General features: G+C 48.3%; 1 protein-coding gene across 1 annotated transcript in view; it reads left to right on the top strand.

Moving 5' to 3' along the window:
- DAPK2 (death associated protein kinase 2) overlaps positions 1 to 9409 on the top strand; it is a 125988-nt gene extending 116579 nt beyond the window's left edge. The window contains exons 10-12 of the mRNA XM_032297210.1: positions 4323 to 4412; positions 4521 to 4604; positions 7850 to 9409. Of these exons, the coding sequence (XP_032153101.1) occupies positions 4323 to 4412; positions 4521 to 4604; positions 7850 to 7930 (255 nt within the window). The 3' untranslated portion in view covers positions 7931 to 9409. The remainder of the gene's footprint in view (positions 1 to 4322; positions 4413 to 4520; positions 4605 to 7849) is intronic.
- Positions 9410 to 16420: the final 7011 nt, after the last annotated feature.

Raw genomic sequence — 16420 nt, forward strand, 5'->3', positions numbered from 1 at the left:
GCTGCTTCCTGCCCTTGACTGTGGATGTTGGTACTGACTTAGCACACCCCACTGGACTTTTTCAAAGGCAACCGCAGCTGCATAAACAAAACTTGACTACACCAGTTTTCTGTCTTCTTGCTTCCCTTTCAGACATTTTTCCAAGACACCAAACACACTCCTAGGAGCCTGGTTGGAATTGCCCAAGGCTCCCTGGCATCACGGATGGACCACAGGGCCGAAGGCGGGCACTTTCTGTTTGCAGAGGGGGGTGGGTCAGGAGAAGGCAGGACACAGTTCCATCTCCCCCTCACATCCCCAGTTTAATCAAAAGTGTTTATGCCCCATTCCCTCTGGAACAATTTTGCTGCCGAATTTTCATCTCTGCTGCAGAATTTACATCTTTCCAGGCTGAGATGACAGCATCAGCATTTGGTGGGCCTCTTAGCAACCAGGAAGGCCCATTGATTAGGAAAGGCCATCCTGACAGATTGATAGCCCTGTGGCTGCCACCTCAGGGGTGGTGCTGTTGTGTATAGCTATAAACAGGGCCCTTGAAAGAATTGCATCACCTCCCATTAATAGCCTCTGGCACTGGTCTCACCTGACATTTTTAGCTGGGCCCCTCTGCTCAGTGGCTGGCACTGCTGGGCCAGGAGGAGGGTGGGATTCTCATTAACAAGATTCCCCACACCTGCACGTGGACCTTCCGGCCATGGGTTTAGCTATTCCTCTCCTGGGTGAGGGTACCAATCAGTAAGTAGACAAAAACAAATCTCTTCTCCCCCAGAGTCTACTCTCCTTGTGAGGAGCAAGGGCCCAGCAAGAGTTAGGCTCAAAGGTCATTCATGCCCAAGGGATTGCAGACATTAGTGAAGCTAGAGTTAGAAATGGTTGATGGGCTGGGGAAGGTGCTATCACCTTGGGGAGGAGATTCTAGGAGCTTGTAGGTGTGAGGGAGAGAGGGCTAATAAAACACAAGCAGTCAGCCCTCCCTACCTGCAAGGTCCACATCCCCAGATTCAACCAACCACAGATCAAAAATATTCAAAAAGTAAACAACAATTAAAATAACAGTATAAAAAGAATGCAAATAATACAGTGTGACGGCTATTTCTACAGCATTTACATTGTATTTGCAGTTATAAGTAGAGATGATTTAAAGCATTAGGGGAGGGTATGTGTAGATTATCTGCAAATACCACACCATTTTATAATAACGAACTTGAGCATCTGTGGATTTTGGTATCTGCGGCTGTCCTAGAACCAATCCTCCATGGACACTGAGGAGTGACTGTGAATAAATACAGGACAGAATATCAGGCAGCACCACGTGTAATGAAGATTTAGTGCACAGTCATGTTGAGTCATGGGGACAGTTGGGTTGCTACTTTATGTAGGATGGTCAAGGAAGGCTTCACTGAGGAGATAACCTTTGAGAGCAAAGACCTGAACAAAGTGATAAAGTGAATATAAACGAACGGGAGCAAAGTCCCGGACACTTTGGATTCACAGACTAGCAAGTGGACCTGTGCGATGGGAGCCAAATGGACAAGAGAGAGGCAGAAAATCGGGGCAGAGGGTGCAGACGGTACAGGCCTTGAGGGTCTCCACGAGCTCATGGGGATGTATGGAGAGCTCAGGGAAGCCACTGGAAGGCTTGGAGAAGGGAAAAGTCAAAGTCTTCAGCACAGAATGATCGCCCTCCACCCACTTTTGTGCCTCCCTTCCAGGTGGAACTGGACCCAGGGCTGGGCTTGCAGGTGCACAGAGCGGGGACAGGCAGTTAAAGACAGGATCTAGGGAGCCGGACATGGCCTGGTGGTCCCTCCAGCAGCCTCATCCTTTTCTCTTCTCTTCCCATTCCCTGTCTTTCTCCGTCCCCTCCTCTCTTTCCTTCTGCACTCTGGCCCAAACAACTGTGCTTCAGTTTCGGAGGCTGAAGAGCCCCTGGTTTTCTCATCTCCCATCCACTTCCAGGTTGCATGCACTCCCTCCCCCTCCAGCTCCGGGTCACCCCATTGCCCGGCCCTGGAGCTCTGCATCCTGCTGATGCCTGGGCAGAGCCATGGGGAGCCTTTGTGCACTGACACCCTTTCAAGATGGTGTGGCTGGGCTGACCAGGTGACCGGAGCCCCTCATCAGTGGGAGTGAGTAGGTCCCAGGCCCTGGAATTTCATTCCAGCTTGTCTCTCCATCAGCTCAGGGAAACAACCACACACCTGTGAAGCACCCAATGTCGTCGGTTCCGGGTTGGGAGGAGAGTGGGGCAGGGCATTGACATAGACATGAAGAAAGTCTGTGCCCTCAAGTCATTTTCCAGGAGTAGGATGATTCCGCTGCAAGGCTGACTGAGAGTTGCTGGACTTAATGAAGGAACACACATGTGCTTTGGTCATGTCAGGGAGGGAGACGTTATTTTCTGGAATTTGTCTCGGAGGAGTTCAAATGCCTGACTTGGGCTTTGAAATACCTGAAGGCCTTCCAGGGGGATGGGCAGCAAGGGCTGCCAGGGGATGGACCTCCTGCCAGGGAGTGCCAGCTCCAGAGCAGTGTGGCCGGCAGTGTGCACTGGCTTCCTTCCAGTGCCTGACACCATGATGAAAAATCAAGAGTGGAGGTGTGTCCCAAGCATGGTTAGGAGACAAGACCCACACTTGGGAATCAATAGGCTCCCTCGCTTAGCATTCACCAGCTGCCCAATGAGGCATTGTGGCAGGAAGGCTGTAAGAGCAGGGAGAAAAACAGGGCTGCCGGGACCTTCAGAATCATTCTGGGCAGTTCATTATCTTGAGGTCACGGGGGCTCTGAGAATTGATGAAAGCTGTCAACTCTCTTCCGAAGAAATGCATGTTTGTACATATACACTAAATTTTAAAAATTGAGTTTTAATTTACATACTGTAAAATTCACCATTTTAAAATGTACAATTCAGCGGTTTTTAGTATATTCACAAGGTTGTGTGTAGAAATTGAATCATACAACAGGCAGCCTTTTGTGTCTGGTTTTTTTCATTTAACATGTTTTTAAGGTTCATCTGTGTTGTAAAATGGACTCAGGCTGGTTGAAGTGGCTCACGCCCGTAATTCGAGCACTTTGGGAGGCCGAGGCGGGCGGATCACGAGGTCGGGGGTTCAAGACCAGCCTGCCCAACATGGTGAAACCCTGTCTCTACTAAAAATACAAAAAATTAGCCAGGCGTAGTGGCAGGCACCTGTAATCCCAGCTACTCAGGAGGCTGAAGCAGGAGAATCGCTTGAACCCAGGAGGCGGAAGTTGTAGTGAGCTGAGATCGCGCCACTGCACTCCAGCCTGGGCGACAAGAGCGAAACTCTCTCTCTTAAAAAAAAAGACTGAATTTTTTTATGAATAACATTTCTGACTAATATTCCTTTGTGTGGATATAGCACATTTTGTTCACAGAACCCCTGAAACCTATCTCTTGATTTCAGAAAATCTTATTTTACAAAGTAAGGACGTTGAAGAGGGAATGGAGAAGGCAGGAGAACTCACAATGACTTGTTACTATGCATTGAGTGGTCTGGGTTAAGCACTTTATATATACATGATCATTTAATTCTTAACAGTGCTGTGACATTATTATCCCAGTACTACAGATGGGGAAACTGAGGCTCAGAGAAGCCATGCCAGACTTCTCGGAGAAGGCAGGAAAACTCATAATGACTTGTTACTATGTATTGAGTGGTCTGGGTTAAGCACTTTATATATACATGATCATTTAATTCTTAACAGTGCTGTGACATTATTATCCCAATACTACAGATGGGGAAACTGAGGCTCAGAGAAGCCATGTCAGACTCCTTGGAGAAGTCAAGATTTAAACTGAGCTTTGACTGCCAAGCTGTGAAAGGCAGCTAAACATCCTATCGTCTCTTGACTTTCATCAAAGCCCTTATTTCCTTCTGTTTATTTTTTAATGGAGTATGAATTCCCTGTCTACCAACAAGGCATTTGTTTTGCTAAGCCCAGAATCGCCCCGGTGCCCAGGGGGCATCCCAGACTGCTGTAAAATGACCCTCTCCCCAAAGTGATGTGTGCTTGGAGCCCCCTCCTACTGTTCCCCTTCAGGAGCGGCCGCGCCTCCAGCCAAGGCTGTGTGTGTGTCTGGCTGTGGTGATAACAGCTGAGAGGCATTTCCTGAACAGCTGAGACATCTGTAGCTGTTGCCGTTACTGTGACAGTCCCACTGTGTGCCCCGCCTGGCGGGGAGATGCCAGGATCAAGCCAAGGGCGGTGGGCATGTGGTGGGGGGTTCTGTGGTGAGGAGGGTGGCTGCTGTCTGAAGCCTAGCATCAGCTGCCATGCTCTGCTTTATCTCCCAGCCGGTGGACAACCAGCAAGCCATGGTGCGCAGGGAGTCTGTGGTCAATCTGGAGAACTTCAAGAAGCAATATGTCCGCAGGCGGTGGAAGGTGTGTCTAGGTGTGGGGTGGCCCCCGGGAGCCTGGGAGGGGTTTCTGGCTCTCCAGGGTCTCCGTGCATGTTCTCACCTCGCCTTTCCTTTCCTTTGCCTCCCTCAGCTCTCCTTCAGCATCGTGTCCTTATGCAACCACCTTACCCGCTCACTGATGAAGAAGGTGCACCTGAGGCCGAATGAGGACCTGGTGGGTAAATGCATGCCCTCTTCTTGGGCAGAATTCTGGGATAGCCTGGAGTTCAGGGATGGGTGAGTTCCATTTCCCCTTGCAAGGCAGGTGCTCATTGCTTCCAGCCAGTTCTGCTGGCCCTGTCCTCCTCTTCCCTGAAGGCTGAAGTGTGATCTTCAGAGGAATGTGTTCTGGGGACCTCTGGGTGGTGCCCGGAGGGGAGCACCGATATGGCGGCATGAGCTCCTGGAGGATCTCCCATCCTTTCCTGGTGGGCCTTCAGAGGGACTGCTGCTGCCGGCTGACCACAGACAACCTAAGGTGTATTTCTGACAACCCAAAATTTGCTTTAGAATGGGAGCTTTACATTCTTTTTTCCATATTTCCATTTCTGCTTTGCTTCAGATTACCATCATCATAATATTTAGATAATATCTTATATTTGATTACTTTATTGCAATTCTGTGCACTTATAAAAGGAGTAGCTTATAACAGAATATACTGGTGAAGAGGGTGGGCTCTGGAGTCAGACTACCAGGATTCAAATCTGCTACTTACTGTGTGACCTTGAGGAAATTACTTAACCTCTCTGTGCTGCGATTTCTTCATTTGTAAAATAGGGCTATTAATAGTTCCTAAAGATTAAATAATGATGTATTCTTAAAGCTTGGCATGTGCTCAATAAGTGTTAGCAATTATTGTTGTTGTTTAAAACCCTCCTACAGGCTAGCAGCAGTGGTTCATGCCTATAATTCCAGCAACTTGGGTGGCTGAGGTGGAAGGATCACTTGAGGCCAGGAGTTCAGGACCAGCCTGGGCCACATAGTAAGACCCTGATTCTACCAAAAAAAAAAAAAAAAAAAAAAAAGCCAGGTGTGGTGACATGCACCTATAGTCCTAGCTACTCAGGGAGCTGAGGTGGGAGGATTGCTTCAGCCCAGGAGTTCAAGGTTACGATGAACTACATGACACTGTAGCCTGGGCAACAGAGCACGATCCTAACTCTAAAGAAAATTAAATTTAAAAATTAAAAAAACAAAATCCTCCTGTACACTTTAAAATGCAGTTTGTAGGGGCCCTCCCCCAACTCATGGAGTATAGTGTAGGGTGCTCAGGAGTGTCTGGGGTGGCACAGGTCAGGACAGAAGGGGATGCCCTGCTCAGGGAGGCATTGGGAGGTGGCTGCCTAAGAGGGCTGGGCAGTCTCATGGTGCACGGCTGGACCCAGCACAGCCCTGCTGTCCCCACTCCCTCCAGAGAGCCTGGGGTCTTCTCTTTCAACTTGAGCTCTTGCCAGGACTTGAGGATTTATGGCCCCAGAGGCCCCAAACAACTGTGTGGCTTTGGCCAAGCCCTGTGCCTGCTCTGGCCACTTTCCTCATCTCCTATAAAGGGGATTGGACCACTCGCCCTCTGAGAATCCCTGATAATGACAAGCAGACTTTACCCAGCTTATTTTTTTACTGTCTGGCTCTGACTCATGCTAAAAAGTTGCTATTCAGCAGAGCTTGAGTTATTTTTATTGTTATAGCTGGGCTTGGTCTAGGATGTATTTGGCTAAAGTTGATCTTGACCTTGGATTTCCAGCTGGGTTAGGCTGGAGGAAGGGGAAAGGCCCTGGGAGGCTGAGTGGCAGATGGTGGGCATGCCTTGCAGGCTGAGCCCCTGGCCCTACTTCCCTGTCAGATGCAATCTGTAGGGAGAAGACCAGAGTAATTGAGAAGAATGTCAATTTTTTTTTTAAGACAGTCCCGCTCTGTCCCCCAGGCTAGAGTGCAGTGGCATGATCTCAGCTCACTGCAACCTCCACCTCCTGGGTTCAAGTGATTCTCCTGCCTCAGCCTCCCAACTAGCTGAGATTACAGGCCTGCACCACTATGTCCGGCTAACTTTTGTATTTTTAGTAGAGATGGGGTTTTGGCATGTTGGCCAGGCTGGTCTCAAACCCCTGACCTTAGGTGATCTGCCTGCCTTGGCCTCCCAAAGTGCTGGGATTACAGGTGTGAGCCATTGTGCCTGGCCAAAAAGAATGTCAATTTATTTCCAAACTTTTGTTATTGTACAAATATTCTTAAATAGTAATCTTTTTACTCAAATAGCAAGCACCATCAGCTGAAAGGTTCATCCTAGAAGTGGAAAAGGGTTGGGTCCCAGACATCTGTTATACAGTTTTCCCAAAGGGACTTTCCTTTAAAAAAAAAAATAGAGGGGCTGGGCATGGTGGTTCATGCCTGTAATTCTAGCCCTTTGGGAGGCTGAGGTGGGCAGACCACCTAAGGTTGGGAGTTCAAAACCAGCCTGACCAACACGGAGGAACCCTGTTTCTACTAAAAATACAAAATTAGCTGGGCATGGTGGCACATGCCTGTAATCCCAGCTACTTGGGAGGCTGAGGCGGGAGACTCGCTTGAACCCGGGAGGTAGAGGTTGCGGTGAGCCGAGATCACACCATTGCACTCCAGCCTGGGCAACAAGAGCGAAACTCCATCTCAAGAAAACAAAAAAGAAGAGTAGTGTGATAGGTCCTTTTGTTTAGGAGGTGTTGGAATTAAACATCCGACAACAGATATTTTAGGACTGGCGTCATTGTGAATTAGTACTTCTTTTAATAATTTTAATAATTACATTAAATCATCATGACTTGGAAGAAAAGACATGATGGCCTCGGGGTGGCTGCCTCAGCTCTGGTTTGTCATGTAGGAGCCGACAGACAGTACTTTATACTCATTTCCTCTTTCACAAAAATGGAGCTCAGAAGTCATTTCCCCGGAAAAAACTGCATGGCAAGACAGCTGAAGGTGCAGCCCATCAAAGAAGAAGGGGCACGGGATGGTGGCTACCAGAGCATGGGGAGGACCCTGTGGCTCACGCCCATCCTCCAGTCTCTCCGGACTGAGCTCAGGAGACCCAGCAGCCACAGACCACCTAGCAAAGTGGCCTTGATTATGTGGTAGTCACAAGGGGCACTAGATGTAATTTTCTTTATTATAATTTGGTCTCTCCTGATGTCTGGTTTCCCTTAGATGCCCTGCTCCTGTCCTTCCTCTTGGGGGCGTCTTTCCTCGAGGCAGTTGGTCTGGCCTCATTTCAGGTCCCTCCCCTCTCCCAACCCGACTGTAGCAACAGGCTTGCTTTTACCACTCACCTCCCTGGCTTGCAGGCCCCTGACCCAGGTGAATCAACCCAGGTTGCCCAGCACAGCCCCATTCCTGGCATCTCATGATCCTCCTGCCCTGGACCTCTTTCTCGTTTTTTTCCTCCAGAGGAACTGTGAGAGTGACACTGAGGAGGACATCGCCAGGAGGAAAGCCCTCCACCCAAGGAGGAGGAGCAGCACCTCCTAACTGGCCCGGCCTGCAGTGGCCGCCAGGGAGGTCCGGGCCCAGTGGGGCTCCCTTCTGTGCAGACTTGTGGACCCAGCTCATCACCAGCACCTGGGCATCCTGAGCACTTCGCAAGAGAGACGTACCCACAGAATTCAGAAGAGCTTGCGGGCGAGCCCAGAGACCCTGGGAGCTGTGGCTGTCTCCTGTGGAGGAGGCTCGGGTATTCCCAAAGCTCTTAATTCTACATAAAATGGGTTTTCCTCTGTCTGCCATCTTCAGACCCTGGGGTAGGGGTATGGACTTAGGGAAACAATATAAAGGACACCATCATCATCGTAGGGTGAAGGCAGATCCAGGCAGTCTTCCTCACAGGGTGAGGGGGTTCAGAACCAGCCTGGCCAAAAATTACACCAGGAAGACAGAGTCCTCCCCAGTGGGAACAGGGTGACTGAGGAAAGTGAACCTTGTGTGTGAGGGACCAATCCTGTGACCTCCCAGAACCATGGGAGCAGGACATCAGGCTGACCAACACATCAGACCTTCTAAAGTAGCCCATTGCTGGCCTGCCATGTTGTAATTTTGCTCATTTTTATTAAACTTCTGGTTTACCTGAGGCTTGGCTTCTTTTAGGGCTACCCCCATCAGATTTCCTTGAGCCGGTGTGCCTGTGATTCTGGAGGGGCACCCAGTGGGGTGCTGAGTGGGCAGAATCTCAGAAAGTCCTACTGAGCCGTCCCCACAGGCCAGCAGTGGGCCTGCCTCCTCCTTGCTTCCCTAACGGGAAGGTGTCCAGTCCAAGAGAATCCACCCAGTGACTGGGCATGGTGGCTCATGCCTGTAATCCCTGCGCTTTGGGAGTCCAAGGCAGGGGAATCGCTTGAGCTCGGAGTTGGAGACCAGCCTAGGCAACATGGCAAAACCCAGTCTCTACAAAAATATTGGCCGGGTATGGTTTATAGGCACCTGGCGTCCCAGCTACTCCAGGGGCTGAGGCGGGAACACTGCTTGAGCCCAGAAGGTCGAGGCTGCAGTGTGCCGACATCACACCACTGCACTCCAGCCTGGGTGACGGAGTGAGACTGTATCCAAAAAAAAAAAAAAATTCCTGGAGACGAGCTTTCCTGTGCTCCCTCTGCCACCACTGCCACCACTCCTGCTGTTAGGGGCTGAGTGTGTTTCCCCACTGTTCTTATGTTGAAGTCTCAACCCTCGGTACCACGGAATATCACTGTATTTGGAGATGGGGTCTCTAGAGAGGCAATTAAATTAAAATGAGCTCACTGGGGTGGGGCCCAATGCAATATAATTGGTGTCCTTATAAGAAGGGGAGATTAGGACATGCAGGAAAGACCACATGAACGCCCAGGAGTAGGGAGGGGGAATAGCCATCAACAAACCAAGGAGGGGGGCCTCAGAGGAAACCAGCCCTGCTGACACCTCAATCTTAGACTCTGGCCTCCAAAATTGTAAGAAAATAAACTTCTGTCTTTTAAGCCACCCAGTCTGTGGTACTTTGTTATGGTGGCCCTAGCAAAATAGACACCTGCCAACTACAGGCAAGACGGGGCCAGGAGAATTCCTAACGATGTGGGCGGAGAAGGGCAAAGAAGAAGCCACAGGGAGGAGGGAGAGGAAAAAGAGATGGATGATCTGGCTTCTCCGGTGAAAAGGGCAAGGGAAGCTCACTCAACGGCATCAAAATGTGGGCTCTGCTTTTCAGGCCAAAAGAACAATGTTGCTGACTAGAACTCAAGAGACGACCCAAGGAAGTCCATACTGATATAGTTCCCCTTTACTTAAGTGTGGGCCTTGCATAATGACTTCCTTCCAAAGGAATGTAGCATGGAGAAGGAGAAAAAAGAGCAACTTTACAGTGGAGAAATCTGACAACACCTCCTGACCTAGGGGATCAAGGTTCATATCAACAGCAGGAAGTCATGCTGACAGTATGTATCCTTGATATGATGTCAGAAATAGAGTCCGGGCAAGTCCAGGAGGCTGGCAAAGTACATGGGAAGAGGCTGAAAGGAAAGGAGAGAAGTTTTGGAAGGTGAGGAAACTGAGCTGAGAAGTGAACCAGGAAGGAGAGAGAGGGGAAAATATTATTAAAAGAAAAGGGTAGGGTGGGTGCTGTAGCTCATCCCTGTAATCCCAGCACTTTGGGAGGCCAAGGTGGGCGGATCACAAGGTCAAGAGATCGAGACCATCATGGCCAACATGATGAAATCCCATCTCTACTAAAAATACAAAATTAGCCACGTGTGGTGGCAGGCACCTGTAATCCCAGCTACTTGGGAGGCTGAGGCAGGAGAATCGCTTGAACTCGGGAGATGGAGGTTGCAGTGAGCTGAGATCATGCCACTGCACTGCAGCCTGGTGACAGAGCAAGACTCCATCTTAAAAAAAAGGAAAGGATCCTGGGGAAAGAGATCCCAGTTCCCTTTGTCAGCAACCAGTTGACAGGTCCAGAGCAAAATGGCCCACAGGAACAGCAAGGCAAGTTTCAGAAAAGCATCCAGCCAAAAATGGAGTAAGCCCTCAATCTGTTTGCAGAAAGCTTAGCAGCTGACCTGGACTTCTTGGGCTTCCCCAGATCTCAGGCAGAAACAGCCCCGTGCCTCCCTCCACCCTGGGAGGATAACAGAGGCCAAGAACTGCTGACTGTGGGCAGGGATCTTGGGCCTGTGAGGGGCTCTTGGCTATGGCTGGTTACATAAATCAGAAGGGCATGTTCTGGAACAGGGCTCACTGGGAGCTCCTAGGAAGTCAGTTATGGTAAGGGGAGGGCTGCCCTCCTGCTAGGAAGGAGAGCAGTGAAGACCTTCAACAAACCTAATCATGACCAGAGAGTTAGCCTTTTACAGCTTGTCTAGCCCAACCACTATGTTTCACTGAAGAGGAAACTGATGCCAGAGAGAGGAAGTGACTAGTGCGTCACACAACGAATTTGTGAAAATATCTGATGAAAGCCCAGACTTTCTGGCCCTTAGTAACAGTGCTCATTTATTCAGCTGATAAACTGTGGTGGACCTTTCAGGAAAGGATGGACCATTCGCTTTGCCTCATTGTTAACAAGTCTCATCTAACTGTTGCCTGCCTCATCCTTCATTCTTGGAAATGGAAGAATTTGACATACTTGCTTCTGCCCATGTTTCACAGCAAAGGACACTGCCCTTGGATGGGGGCATCTCAGCTGCCCACCCCCACAGGTTGCAAGGCAGTCAGGGAACCAGCATTTATTGGGCTCCTACTGTATGCTTGGCACTGTTCTAGAAGCTGGGTTGGAACAGAACAGGACAGACACCCAGACCCTGTCCTAAAGGGGTCCACGTTCTCTAAGCCCTGGGAATCCACGACTCCATCATGCTCATATCTCCTCCTGGCTCTCTTCTCATCCAGGTTATGTAAAGCCCTGCTGACTGAGTCCTCTTAGCCCAGCTTTTTGGTGTTGGATGCACGTGCTGTGTTTCCCAGAAGCCCTTTGGGAAGCACAGGGCCAGGCAGTGGGCAGAGGGGGGCCTTGGAGGATGCACAATCCTTTCAGAATGACTTTGAGGACCAGCAGCCAGAAGCCAGGTACCCATGCCCCTCCCCAACAGGGACCCAATCCCTGTGGCCTCTCTGCTATCAGACAGCTGCTGCCTGCAAGGTATGAGGATGAGGGCAGCAGCTGACCCAGGGCACCAAATGTGTTCTGTTGGCTCTGAAGAAGGATGTGTTGACCAGCTGACACTTTCAGGGCTGAAAGAGACCACAGTGTTCTCTGAGGCAAGTGGAACATTCCAGTGATGAAAGCCATGCCAGGTTCAAATGCAATTCTTTCAAGAGGTCTGGAGGTGCCCCGCCCCAGAGTACGTGCTTATGTGTGTGTTGGTTACTGCATTACTATTTCACAAATACCCACATAAATATTTTAGTACACTGCATTTTGATGAATTTAGTGCACTGCATTTAGTGCACTGGCTTTCCTGACTCCAGATCTTAGATTGCATTTGCCTTTTCTCTTCGTATATTTATTTGCTGAAAACCTTATTTTGGAAGCAATTGAAAGCTGTAGTGTAAGAGGTGAAATACAGGCTGGGCGCCGTGGCTCATGTCTGTAATCCCAGGACTTTGGGAGGCCAAGGTGGGCAGATCACGAGGTCAGGAGATCGAGATCAGCCTGGCCAACATGGTAAAACCCTGTCTCTACTAAAAATAAAAAAAATTAACCAGGTGTGGTGGCAGGTGCCTGTAGTCCCAGCTACTCAGGAGGCTGAGGCAGGAGAATCGTTTGAACCTGGGAGGCGGAGGTTGCAGTGAGCTGAGATCACACCACCGCACTCCAGCCTAGCAACAGAGAGAGACTCTGTCTCAAAAAAAAAAAAAACAAAAAAAACAGTGAACTACAAAATCTCTGTGAAAGATAAGTCAGGCCCTGGACTCTACAGACAATCAAAGTAAGTATATGTGAAAGAGCTAACTTGAGATGCGTATCTTACAGGGAATTTTATCTGGCACGGGATTGTAAAACTTTCTTTCCCTCAAGTCCCCAACTTGATTTCATCCTGACATTGTTCTGTTCACTGTTGCTGTACCCCAAAGGATAATATCTTCCTTGGTGTTCTGCTGAGAGGATGCCGATCTAAGCAAACATTAATAGGTGTAGAGATTGAGCAGCTGGAGATCTGTGAACAATGGTTAATTGACATTTTAAAAAGCAGGCACACTGTTGGTGAGCTCCCATGAACAGTTTCTCTCCTTCCTTTTTTTCCCCTCACCCACTGGCTCTCTTTTTCTCTCCTCTTTCACCCGTTAGCAATTCATAATATATAGCTGAAGTATGTATTTTAGTAATTTATTTACTTACTGAATTCATGTTCCCAATTCTTAAGCTAAAAAGCAGTTGGTTATATTAGCTAAGGAGAAATAATTTTTTTTAGCTGGGCACGGTAGTGAATACCTGTAGTCCTAGCTACTCGGGAGGCTGAGGTGGGAGGATCGCTTGAACCCAGGAGTTCTGGGCTATAGTGCGCTGTGCCAATCGGGTGTCCACACTAAATTCTGCATCAATATGGTGACCTTCCGGGAGCGGGGGACCACCAGGTTGGCTAAGGAGGGGTGAACCGGCCCAGGTTGGTAAGGAAGCAGGTCAAAATTTCCGTGCTAATCAGCAGTGGGATGGCGCCTGTGAATAGCCACTGTACTCCAGCCAGGGCAACATAGCGAGACCCCATCTAAAAAAAATAATAATTTTTTTAAGTATTTTTTCCTCTGTGGATTAGTGATCCTCCACCCCTAAGCTAGAGGAAAAGTAAAAGAAAAAAAATGAAACTCACCATAGGTTTTTGAAATCTGCTCTGCAATAGGAACATGTTGCATACATTTCATTTAATCCTCTTCCTAATCTTATAAGGGAAATGAGAGCCCCATTTATATGATACAGCTGAGATTCAGTGGAGTTAGGAAATTTGCATGCAGTCACACCGCTGGAATACTTAGAATCTGGATTCTAGCCCAGTTTTGCCTACCTTCAAATCTACATTATTCTCTACTTTTCCTGGAGAAATACAGTGTTCAATGAAAAAGTAATCCTGGAGAACCATATACAGTATTATACTCTTTTTTTTTAAGCTCACAAACTAAGCCATAAGTTGTTTAGGGATACATGTGAATGTGATAAAATTGAATTTTATTTATTTTTGAGTCAGAGTTTCACTCTTGTTGCCCAGGCTAGAGTGCAATGGTGTGATCTCGGCTCACTGCAGCCTCCGCCTCCTGGGTTTAAGTGATTCTCCTGCCTCAGTCTCCCGAGTAGCTGGGATTATAGGTGCCCGCCATCATGCCTGGCTAATCTTGTATTTTTAGTAGAGATGGGGTTTCACCATGGTTGGCCCGGCTGGTCTTGACCTCAGGTGATCTACCCACCTAGCCTCCCAAACTCTTGGGATTACAGGTGTGAGCCACCTTGCCAGCCCTAAAATTGAAATTTAAAAGCAAGGAAGTGACTACGCTCAAAATTGAGGATCAAACATACATCTGGGTGGCTGAGATGGGGAAGAGGACAAAGGTGGGCTCTGGGCTGTTGGCAGTGTTTTATCCAACCAACACCAGGTTCACGATGGGCTCCTGCAAGTTCAGTTTATTATAATGCTTTCTAACTTACATATTAGTTGTCTGTTGAGAAATATTAAGTTTATGAATATTGATGAATGCTGAGTGTATGATAGAATACATTGTTTGCTAGGAAGACCAATGGCAAGGAAAACCTACCCCCCGCCACACCAAGTAGAAAACTACTTGGGGCATTCCAAAGTGGCAGGACAATGTATAAATATCATACACCTGTTAAAACAATTATTTAAGATAGCTGACCCTGCCCCCGTGGCTCTCTCGTGAGAATACTTTTTAGTTTGTCTGCGATCAGTGGTAAGCGGACACCAGCTGCCTACTTGGCATGTTTAGTGTTATGAGAAAATACCAAACATCTGTTTGTTAATGGTGATCACCCGTTCAGAGAGAATAAATGCATGGGTCAGTGTCTACTCAGGGCCTTTGCCTGGAATGCTGTTGCCTTTGAGGCTCTCAGTTTGCAAGGCTGCTGGCCCCCCAGATAGACCCACTTTGCTGTTCTATCTGGGTGTCTGCTTCTTAATTCCTTCAATGCCACCTGGGTGGAGGTCTTTATGGCTGAGCTGGTACTCGGTAGCTCTCTATACTTTTGCTTGTATCAAATATTATGTTAAAGATAAAGGGGAAAAAAGAGGTGAAAAAAGTCCGTCCTAATGGTCCATCCTAATGGCCGCTATTAGGGACCGGACATAGTGCCCCTCCCTGCCGTGCTTTTACCCCATGACTTGATGGTGGGCTTTTCTTTGTGTTCTTCTACCACCACCTAGATCAGAGGTCATCACACCACTCAGTGTGAGAATACCTGGGCTGGAATTTTGATTCCCCTTTTATGGAGAAGGGGTAGAAAATACCCTCTGCCCCTCCCAGCCCTGCCTCCTCAAACATCGCCTGCCCTGGGAGTTTGTGTAAGGATGTGGACAACTGCGGACAACTTCCAAGGCCAAGGAGGCTGAGTTTGCCAGCACACGCTCCGGGTGCCTTCGTGTCTCTTTGGATTTAAACCTAGAGGCCAGAACAGTATTTGAAAAGTCAGCTGGGCCATTATCCTGTTCCTAGATGGGATTACACTTGGGTTTCTTTGTTTCATTTTGGAATTGAGCCAGGGAGATTCTATATCATCCCTCAGTTCCCTTTTCCAGTTCTTAACAGTCTTTGTTGTATTTTACCACTAGGAGCCAAAAAGCCTGGGCTCAGTCCTGCCACTCTTCAGCTGTTGGAACTCAGCCTTGTTGTTCAACCTCTCTGGGCCTCCATTTTCTAATCTGTGAGATGTTGATATCAGTGTTACTTGTCATGAGTGCCTTGTTGAAACCAATTTTGTAAACGAGCTTTGTCAACTTTGAAGAACTTGGCAAGCATAAGAAATTTGTTTTTACACAATTTAGTTGGACTTTGAGACCATAGGCATAGAGTGTAAGGAAGCTCCAACTTGCTCTGAAGTTTCCATAACAGTTGCTTCTGCAATTGACAGTAGATAGATTTACAGGAGAAAACCCACTTTAATTATGTGCCTGTATGCAGGAGCCTTACAGAAGAATGAGATCCAGAGAGGGACCCAATGGTTGACGTTTTTACAGCATTAAAGGAATAGAGCCTTGAGGCTTTTGGGAAGGTGATCCTAAGTTATAGAAAGGAAAGGGGAAGAACTGCAGAGAAGATGAAGGTTGTCTGATAATCAAATACAAGTCCCTCAGGTAATAAAAGTTGTTTTGGAACTACTTCCAGAATAGGCAACAGCCTGTCTGGGGTGGTGATGACTTTTAATCTCCTTGTGGTTATTAATATTCCCTAGTTGTTTGATGAAATTCCTATGGAAGGGGTTCAAGACAATTCCATTCCTTTTGGAAGACCATCTCTCAGTTAAGAGGTGGAGACTTCCGAGTGAGCTCCTCCCTGCCCTAGGGAAGAAAAAGAGGAGTGGGAAGGAGGTCAGAGAGAGACCTTAGTTTCCTCTGAGGTGTATTTCTGAGGCCTTTCTCTCTCCCTTGTTCAAAGCACTCGGCATACATACCAAACACCCTACTGGGGATATTATTTTCTGAACCCCAATAAGGGCAACTCTGAGAAATGTAGAAGTTAGCCAACCATGTACCATAGTGCTTACCTATTGGTGCAACGGCCAACACTGCTTACTTAGACCCTAGACAGAGGGCTCCTAGGGATCAGTGCACCTCCTGCCTCTCAGACTCTCAGCTGTGGTATAAACACAGGAGAAAGCATCACATTGATGCTGGAGGCTCTCAGCCAGGGGCCTCTGAGCAGCTGGCTATCCTCCTCCCACCCCTCGGAGAGGGCCTGACAGGAGCCGGGGTGCTGGGAGGACGGCATACCGCTCCTTTGTCTTTTCATTCAGCGCCCTACACAGGTTCTGAATGAAAAGATAAAGCGTGTAACAAC

This window comes from Sapajus apella, unplaced genomic scaffold (assembly GCF_009761245.1).
Source record: "Sapajus apella isolate SASKATOON/1434 unplaced genomic scaffold, GSC_monkey_1.0 scaffold37, whole genome shotgun sequence".
Classification (NCBI taxonomy): domain Eukaryota; kingdom Metazoa; phylum Chordata; class Mammalia; order Primates; family Cebidae; genus Sapajus; species Sapajus apella.